The 10,875-nt window shown below is 33.7% G+C and overlaps 1 protein-coding gene across 1 annotated transcript; it reads left to right on the forward strand.

Annotated features, from left to right (window-relative positions):
• The first annotated feature begins 3,099 nt into the window (after positions 1-3,099).
• LOC116017326 (heavy metal-associated isoprenylated plant protein 20-like) lies at positions 3,100-4,383 on the forward strand. Its single transcript, XM_031257886.1, has 3 exons — positions 3,100-3,286; positions 3,468-3,543; positions 3,953-4,383. Exons 1-3 carry the CDS (start codon positions 3,212-3,214, stop codon positions 4,240-4,242), a joined length of 441 nt encoding a protein of 146 aa, XP_031113746.1. The 5' UTR covers positions 3,100-3,211; the 3' UTR covers positions 4,243-4,383.
• Positions 4,384-10,875: the final 6,492 nt, after the last annotated feature.

Consider the following 10,875-nt stretch of genomic DNA (forward strand, 5'->3'; position numbering starts at 1 on the left):
ACCCAACAGTGACAGTTTTGGGCGAAATCTGTAAGTTTGGAACTTCAACTTGAAGGACAATTTTGACCCCTTTAATTTGGCGTTCTTTTTAGGCTTTAGTGTCTTCATTAGAGTTGTAGCCTTTTGAATCTTGTTTCTAATGGCACATGAATCACTTAATTTGGATATTTATAGGCCAAGATATGGTCCAAATACCAAACAATGGCCAATCTATGTGAGAATTTCAACTTTTTGACACTTGTTCCACTTTTGCCTTGGTTTGTCCATATGATCAAAGCCATTGAAAATACCACTTTTAGGTTCCCTTGGAAGTGTTGCATTCATCTCCATAGCTTCTCCTTGACTCCAAATGCATCCATTTGACTCAAATGCCCACCAAATTGCATGAAAATACTCTCATTTTCTTCTAAAGCTTTCCAAACCAAACACCTTGCAAAATAAAATAATTTAGTCCTAACCTCATGAAATTTGGAATGATCTATAAGCAAAATGGCTTAGTGAAAGGGGGAAAAATATAGACAAATAAGCACCGACCCTTACGAAACAGACCGACCCTCACCTTACCTGCTAAGGCGTTCTTGTAAGCCCCGGGAATACCCATTTTGTGACTCATAGCTTTTTAGCGTATCTCGGGTTTGGTTACGTAACAGCAAGAGTATAACAGGTAGAAACTAGGAACACATTCTTTTTGTAGCGTTCCCCACAAATAGCGCCAATGGTTGTTTTGTCGGAACCGGGTCACCATAAACCGGGTATGGAAGTACAGAACAGGAGGTAAGAAAATAGTAGTATTATTAGCTCGAGGTGCTATGCCTAAAAGAGTACATACAAAGCCCGAAATATTGGCCCAAAATGACAACCCAAATAATAAATAAATAATACAAGCTATAACCCAAACATGAGCTAGAATAATATTATTGTAAGCATGGGGGATCAAACCATAGTGCTCAACTTGGGCATTAGGACCCAAGCCAATGGACCATGAGGGGCTTGGTGAGCAAAGGGATGATTTTTAAGAGGAGGGAAAGATGCCTTATATAGTGTAGAAGCCTTCCAGATGGTTGACAAATGTACAACATTGGCTTGCCTTCAATCTTAGTTCTACATGTGTCCCCCATTACCTGGATGTCAACGATCTCCACACGGGTAAAAAGAGTATCCTTCCTTCTAGTACATGCGTAAGATGTGTGGTAGCTTGGTGGTAAAGAACTTGTGTTGTTATACTTGAGGTTGTGGATTTGAACCTTGATGGTCAACCTTTGTTAATATTTTGCTTCCTTTCGCACCACCTTTCAACTTTTTGGGCCGCCATCATTTTTTTTTTTCTGACACCTCCCTTAGACCAAGACTTTCCCAATATGTCCCCGCGTCCCATGTCCTCATATATATATATATATATATTTAAAGCTTCTAGCAAACCTAAATCTTGTTATGTAGGCCAATGAACAATTCATTTCAAGATAAGAAAATGGAATAACTTAAAAAAGAACAACATTATTATCATATGCCGTTAAACCTTAGCTAATACTGCTAATATCGACAAGCCGAAACGCGTGGGAGCAATTGAGTCAACTGATACGGTAATGAAACACTACGTTCGCATCATATGCAAACAACTTGTAAAGCACGCTTTCACATTTAGATTTTGAAAATGTTGTTAACCTAGCGGCCCCACATATGTTTTATGTGATTAAAAATGGATTGTATATATACAAAAACTTGTTTTGTGTTCACATCATTATGTGTTTTATGTTTTAATAACGGTAATAAACAGTACTATAAGTTCATATCATTATTTGTCATGTGTTTTAATTAAATATGTTATCTGTGGTTTTAATTTTCCTTTTTTCATTAATTTTAATTTTAAAATTTAACTAGCCGTGATCTTCTTAGAAGGACCACAGCTGATGGTTAAAATTTGATAGTTGAAGGATCATTGGCAGTTAACTTGGACCACCGAAGGTAACAATTTGAAAGTTGAAGGATCACGAGTGATCAATTTGAAAGTTTAAAACTAAACGTGAAAAAAAACTATACTCGAAAAACCCTTAGCTTGATGGCGGTACTAACTCTTATAAATACGGTGGGAAACTTTGTATTGTCCCCTCAACAAAACCACTAAACGTGGCAAAATCACAACTTATTATTATTATTATTATTATTATTATTACAAATAATATGTTCATTTTCAGGAAAATGAACCAAACATAAATAATGTAATTTCTTAATTTTCAATTTAAAAAAAAAAAAGAAAAAGGAGAGATATAGCCTTCTGACATTTAGCCAAATATTAAAAAATTAAATTATTTTTAAAAAAAATGAGTTATTTTCTAGAAATTATTTTGCAGGTTTAATTTCTAAATGGACCTAAGTATCTCATTCCAATTAGTTAGGCTGTAAGTTATTGACAATTAAACATTTACCCAAAGCTCAAAATTGAACATTTATAGCACGTTTGGTTCATGGAATGAATTTTGAGGTAATAGGAATACTATTTCATTCTAGACCTATTCCGCGAACTAAACGTGTCATTAGTTCATTCAAAGTAAAAATCTAATTTAATAAACACAAGCTTCTTCTTTAATCACGATCATGACGCATCATAAAATTTTGTCATTCATGAAATAGTCTTTACTAATAAAATTTACAATAATACCAAACTATTATCCAAACGTAACAGTCAAGTATATAATTAATTATTATTATCGGCTTAGATAGTCTCCGTACAATGTAATGTTTTATTGATTTTTATATAAAATTTTTTAAATTTTTTATTTTTAATTTTTGTAAAGGGAAGTAACCTGGAAATGTTCTGTTACTTACGCGGTCGATATATTAGAGCATATTGTCCAAAATGGGAAGCATTTTCGTCTACTGATTGATTAATTGGGGTGCAAGTAAAAGCCAACTATATATTTATATATATGTAATTTCGTTGAATATACACTTAATAATAAATAAATTAAAATCTCTCAATCACAGCTAGCTGACAACTATACGTTCCTTGTGTGCTAATCATTAGTTGTCGTTGTAGCACACGACTAGGTTCTGCTATAAATAGCGCACACAAATCCCTCACCCTTCCAACAACTACTATACATAGATCTTCTTAATTGCTCTTCAAATTATTTTCATAAAAATATTAATTAAATTTGAAATTAAAAAATAAAAATAAAAGAAGACAAATACAAGGAACGAAAGACAGGAAGATATGGGTTTTGTTGATCATCTATCAGACAAGTTTGAGGTTACTAGCACAAGAAAGAGCTCAAGAAAAGCCATGCAGGTAAGCTTTCATTTTTTGCTTAATTGCTTTAATTTGTTTTCTATATATTGGCCTGGGAAGTTTTTTTTTTTTTTTTTTTTTTTTTTTTTTTTTTTTTTTTTTTTTTTTTTTCTTTTTTCTTTTTTCTTTTTTCTACCATTGTTTCCTATGTATGATGTTGGATTTGGGCATTGTTTTTCAGACAGTTGAAATCATGGTGGAAATGGACTGTGATGGTTGTGAGAAGAGAGTGAGGAAAGCTGTTTCATCTATCAAAGGTTAGTTCGATATGTCCATCTCTCATATACATATACATATACTGATATAGATACTGGATCAGCTGACAAGGCTTCTCGTGCGACCGGTGCAGATTACACCATTAGGTTATATATAAATACACCACATAGTGTTTAGAAATACACCAAAATGGAATACACAGATGCACCACACTTAATGGTGCATTTCCAAATGCTTTGTACTGCATTTATACGTACCTGATGATGAGTTATTGCACAGTCGTACGGGAACCTGACTCTACTCTATATTTATCCCATATAATTGAGTTTATATTTAGTGTAATCTTCATTTCATATATGATATATGTATGTAGTAGTGTATGCGTTAAGCTAATAGTATAGGGAGTATATTTGAATTTGCTTTATGTTTAATGACTTCCCTTTGATACAGGCGCGGAGTCAGTGGAAATCGACAGAAACGAAAGCAGGGTGACGGTAAAGGGTTATGTTGAACCAAACAAGGTGTTAAGGAAGGTGCAAAGAACAGGAAAGAGTGCTGAGTTTTGGCCATACGTTAGATATGATTTGGTGGCCTACCCTTATGCCCATGAAGCCTATGATGAGGTTGCACCCCAGGGCTATGTCAGGAATGTCCCTCAAGCCCTTCTGCCCAATCCCACCACTGAGAGGTTCACCACCATGTTTAGCGACGAAAACCCTAATGCTTGTTCCATTATGTAAAGTTTTAAATTTGACTCTTAGTTTTAAATTTTGGTGTTAGATTAGTATGATACAATATATAGTTATTCTTTAATTGTGTTGTAGTTATTCAATTCTTTGAGTTTGTAAGTACGAGTGTGTGTATACATACAGATTTACATATATAACTTCGCAAATTATATCGTTGACCACGGTCCACAATTAATGGATTGTGGACCGCACATCAAAACGACGCTGTTTTGATTAATGAAAACAGACAGATGAAACGACCTCCGTTCCGTGCCATTCACTTTCAGTTCATATACACTGCAGTTACATTTCAACATAACTAAAGTTACATTTTAACACAACTGCATTTACATTTCAACACAACTGCAGTTACATTTCAATACAACTACAGTTTCATTCGATAATATAAAAACACAAATGTGAAACTGTTATTCAGTATCAGTTCATATACACTGCAGTTACATTTCAACACAACTACAGTTACATTTCGATATAACTACAGTTTCATTCGATAATATAAAAACAAATGTGAAACTGTTATTCAGTATCAGTTCATATACACTGTAGTTACATTTCAACACAACTACAGTTACATTTCGATATAACTACAGTTTCATTCGATAATATAAGAACAAATGTAAGGCAGTATCTTTTGCGATTAACTGTAGTATTAGTGACCACGGTCCACAATGCATTGTGGACCGTGGTCCACGATATAACGACTGATATAACTTATACTTGTGTATATACATTGATACGCATTCTCTTTGGTGAATTTTGATGATAAAATTTTGCAAGTTTTTGAGTGGTTAATAACGTCATTTTTAATATCATTTAAACATATTTATTGATGGAGGATCAACAATGGTCATATCACAATAATGTTAGGACCAACATAGATATTTTTAAAAAAATGACTAAAACTGGAATGACACAAATAATTAGGACCAAAAGAGTAAAAATGACTTAACACTTACACGGCGTTTGGTTGGGAGGAGAGAATTACGGGGGGGGGGGGGGGAATGTTATTNCAATTCAATAAATACAGTAGGAATTGAAATTACAGTGTTTGGTATGCAAAAATATGAGTACAGGAAAACAACTAAAATGCCATTATGTTGTATTCAATAATAATAATAACAATTTCTTTCAAAATAATAATAATAATAATAATTCTTTAAAAAAGATTAATAATAATAATAATAATAATTCTTTCAAATTTTAAAGAAAAAAAAGAAGAAAACAAAGGGTACGTGAGGAGGGGCAAAATTGTCTTTACACCTACAAAATTGCCCCTCCTCTCCCTTGAATTGCAATTCATGGGAGTACCCCATGAATTGCAATTCATCATTTGGAGGGAATTGCAATTCTCTCCAATCAAACAATGTAATTTGGAAATTCATTGAATTGAAATTCAATGAATTTCAATTCCTCCCAAACTACACTCAACCAAACAACCCCTTTGGGCCCGTTTAGAAAGTTGGAAATGACTTTTGAAAAATGTTTTCTGTAAAATGAGTCATTTTACTGAGGAATAAGGGTCAAATAGGTCACTGAACTGCACACAAAACTGCAATTATGTCATCGAACTAAAAGATAATGCAATTGGATCCCTGAACTACACAAATTCTTGCAATTTAACCTAAAATGACTTGTTTTACCTGATGTGCCGGTTACCAATTTTAAAAATAATATTTTAAATAAATATTATTTTAATTTTATTTTTAATTAATTATTTAATTTAAAATTATTTTAAAAATATTGTTTTTAAAATTGATAAATGGCACATTAGGTCAAACAAGTCATTTTGGATTAAATTGCATGAATTTGTGTAGTTCAGAGACCCAATTGCATTGTCTTTTAGTTCGATGACCTAATTGCAGTTTTGTGTGTAATTCAATGGCCTATTTGACCCTTAGTATTTGGTTACATTCTAACATTGTGCTTTCTACTATTTGGTTGCATTCTAAAAAACTGTCTTAGTATGTTTGGTTAATTTTCTAGAAAAATGAGCATAAACATTTTAAATTTAAAATATTTAAAATATAAAATCATTTATTATTATTATTATTATTATTATTATTATTATTATTATTATTAATGATGCACAAATCACACAATTTTTTCATAAATACTTGCAGTGCATAATTTTCAATCGTATAGTGCAAATATTTGTGCCTAGTAGTGCATATTTTCTCAACTAACAGTGCACGTTGTTCAGTCATAGAATTCATCAACTTCACTTCGTCTTCTTCGCCGGAGAGTAGCCTGTTCAAGACGAAACGCAAAAGTGTAATCGCAATAATAACTCTTTCCGTCACCTATCCTTGCAAATCACAATCCGCCATGGACGAACCTCGAAAGCATCAAGTTCTTATTTCACTTTGTATGCAATGATATTTGTATCTCTATTTCGTTTATATACAATCTATCTTTTTCTTATATTGTGTGTGATTAATAGTAGAGCTTGACACAGAGAAAACAAAGTAACGAGAAAGGTTAGTGAAAAAGTTGCGTAGCTTGTGCACCTCCTTCTTGTAGCAGCAGATGATGTGAGTCGCCGGCAATATGACGAGGCAACCAACATCATCTCTCGTTGCATGTGGTGTGACACCCCAACCTTTCACAAGCTGAGATAGCTAAAACTTTAACACAAAAGCTGCCTATCTCAACTATCAAACACAACATAGCGGAAGAGATTTATAACCTAAGGGGTATCATGCCACATCTTGGTAAGAAAAACACGGCCTAGATGCACAGGCTATCCAAAAACTGAACTGCATAAAGTATGAATCCTCAAAACATTGTCATCATAGCAAGAGTCTAATCAAGAGTATATCATCTCAACATCGGCACACAGGCTCAAAACATAAAGTCTAAACATCATAAGCTAAGTCTAAGCAGCCTCATATCGGTAAGCTCTAACGCGCTCTCGCTTAGACTTATCCATACCTAGAAAACATGTAAGAATCCGTTAGCAAAAGACTGCTAAGCAACCACCATTCACACCCGTGATGAACATACATATATAGTAAGTTTGTAAATAGGTTTACACACCCATATAGAATATACACACCAACGAACTGTTTAGTATTTAAATCGGATACTCAACAACAACACGCTGAATAAGAAATAAACCAAGGACTTTCCAACAATACTAATATCCAACAGAATTGCACAAGACAACAAGTCTATAACAGAATATCAACTGAATCATAAACTCAACCGAGTACTCACAAGAAACAACCAAACCGCAATATGTCAAGGAATAACCAATAACCAACGAGATACGATACAACTCAAGAATCAACAAGGAACCAAACAGACCTCAACCCAAAAATAAACACCAACCCTTATCCTCCAACTGAAATAACATTCCTCAAACCAATCACCAACCCCAAAGTTAGTTCACAGGGGCAAAAGCCCAATCACAGAGGCAAATGAATGCCCAATCATAGAGGCAAAGAATGCCCAATCACAGAGGCAAATAATGCCCAAAACACAGAGGAAAATGATGCCCAATCATAGAGGCAAATAATGCCCAATCACAGAGGCAAGGAATGCCCAATCACAGAGGTAAATGAATGCCCAATCACAAAGGCAAATAAATGCCCACAGTTAGTTCACCCTCAATAGCCCAAAAGATACTCAAAGATCCACCACTCCATATCCAAACTCAGACTCAACCCAAGAACAATCCACTCACAGTGTTCATCTCAGATTATGAACACAACCAACTCCCAGGGAATACAATCAAGGATTCAACCAATCAATAGACTCACGAAATGGACCAAGAGATATGAATAAACACTCCAGAATCAAGGTAAAATACTTAACAAAATATCCCAACAAAATCCAGAACCAAAGGTGAAACAACCAAACAACATATCACGGAGCAACTCACTGGAACCAGAGTTCCATTAGAACTGACGGAGCTCCCAAATGAAACACCGCCCTCCGCCGCAGGAAGGAGGCGAATCCCCTCAACGGAACACTCTCCTCCGCCACCCTTCACCACGAACCACTTACGGAAGACTCCAGCGGGACACATTATACCGCTGGGGTACTCCGCAAGGGCAACTCCAAACCACTCCCAAACCAGAATAGACAGAATACGCAAAGTTCATTCCAGAATACAAAAATAAGATCGGATTGTCCAGATTACATCTCCCAGAAGCCAAATAAACATGGAATCCATACCAACAAATGTCCATAAACATCAAGATACAAAGGATCAAGAACACAAGTTCATAAATCCATCAATATAACTCACAACCCAACAAAGAATATGCTAAGCAGCAAAGATTTCGACAGGATTCCAATACACCAAATAATATTCATAGATCAAGAGTGTAAAATAGGTTTTAGTGGACATGATGATTACATCTTGTAGCACACTTCAACCAAGAAATCATCAAAACTCCTTACAAAGCATCACCTCCACCTTGATCATCTTTTTTCCCAAAAAGATCCCCAAAAGAACACCATAACAACTTATTATAAAGATTATGAAAATAACATGATGCAAGACATAATCCTAAAGATAAACACTTACCCAAGCCTTATAAATCCTAAAGGAGCAATCTTGGTCTTGTATCTTGAAGAATGAAGTGTAGGATTTGCTTAGGGTTCTTTAGAAGTGAAAGGAGTAGGATGGAAATGCATTTGCATGAAAGGGAAAAGAATGATAGGGTTGAAAGTACAAGACTTTTATATTAGGAGGAAAGATCATTACATATATTATGTATGTATCATATTAGGGTAAAGACATTAAATAATGGGCCCTTATAAGAATGGGTCTCACATTATTTATTATACTACTAGTTAGTAGGAAATTAATCCTTCAAGAATAAATACATTGGGCCATTATAAAATACTCTTACTTATAGGAATTTGTAAGGATCCAATTTAAATAAATCCCTTACAAGAATTAAATCAAGAATTAGGCCTTTAGAATAAATAATTAATTCCAGAATAAGAAATATTTATATATATGTATATCAATTGGAAAGATTAAGCCCAATTAAATCAAATAAATTACCTGGTAGGAATAATTACCGGTCTCACGGCTTGAACGAAATTACGGAGTGTTACATGTGGACTGTTTCTCATTCCGGCAATCCTGTCCAGAGACTCGTCTTCTACTTTGCTGAAGCTCTGAAAGAGAGGATAGACACGCGAAGAAGATTCACTGCCGCCAGGTACCATTAGCCCAAAAACACTAATCTTACTACAAATCCTTTAACACGTAAATTTTAAATCCAATGGTCTATATTTCATACTATTCTCACCTAAGGAACTAATTTCACATGATCCCTTTTATATATATATATATATATATATATATCACCTATGATCTAAAAACTACAAGGCACAACAATGTGCTCAAGAAGGCTCAACGATATGCACTCTAAGACAAACAATATTCACTACGAAGGCACAACATTGTGCTCTGGAAGACATAACAATGTTCACTGGAAGAAGGAACAATGTGCACTATATGGCATAACAATGTGCATTGGAAGAAGGAATAATATGCACTGTATGACATAACAATGTTCACTGGAAGAAGGAACAATGTGCACTGTATGGCATAACAATGTGCGCTGGAAGAAGGAATAATGTGCACTGTATGGCATAACAATTTGCATCGGAAGGGTTTAAGGTTTACAACAAAAATGATATTTTCAATAGTCATAAATAAAATGCAGTCGATTTTATTTTGAACTCAATGACCAAATTTAAAAAAACAACTAAAACTATACCATTTGAATGCTATAGTTTGTATGCAATTAATAATCTCTTAGATCTAATAGTTAGACTAAGACTGTTATAAGAATACTAGTATTTTGTACGCGCGATGAGCGAAAATTCATGCACAATATTAAAACATTAATAAATATAAATAAATAATTAAAATTTATAATTCGAATTATATATACACAAATAATATATGTATTCTATACACACATATATGATTTACCATTAATAGAAATTTAATTCTATACACACATATATGATTTACCATTAATAGAAATTTAATTAAAATATAATCAACCATTAAATTAATTATATAATGATTTTAATAAAATGATAATACCATTAAATTAATTATATAATGATTTTAATAAAATGATAATAAAGAATAGGAAAAAGATATGATAGATATAGGTGTATGGTAATAATGATGGAGTTAAAATTAACGGTGTTATAACGGTGTAAGGCTAGTTTTGTATAACAAGAATGTAGTAGGGACAATTTTGTCTAATAACATTGAAGTGTACAACATTTAAAACAAAGTGTATACATTTATTATCATACAAAAAGTGGGACATAAATCAAGGATATAACCTTGAATGAGACTTGTTATGTTTTTAGATTAGATATAAGTTTTGAAATCGAACAAGTGTGTTTTAATTAAATGTGTTTAATTTATAGTACGTCTGTATTAGGCCAATCTTGGTCCTAGCTAGATAGTGGAGGCCCAAGTCAAAGGCCCAAACTCGCTATCCAATCATTGAATGTTCATTTTTGGGCAAATTATACCGTGCACCACGGTGCACATAGCAATGTGCACCACGTACTTAAACGACGTCGTTTTGAGCATTGTAAACTAATCGTTCGCTTTTTTAGAAACCACGTTTC

The sequence above is a fragment of the Ipomoea triloba genome, chromosome 4, assembly GCF_003576645.1.
Source record: "Ipomoea triloba cultivar NCNSP0323 chromosome 4, ASM357664v1".
Taxonomy (NCBI): Eukaryota; Viridiplantae; Streptophyta; class Magnoliopsida; order Solanales; family Convolvulaceae; genus Ipomoea; species Ipomoea triloba.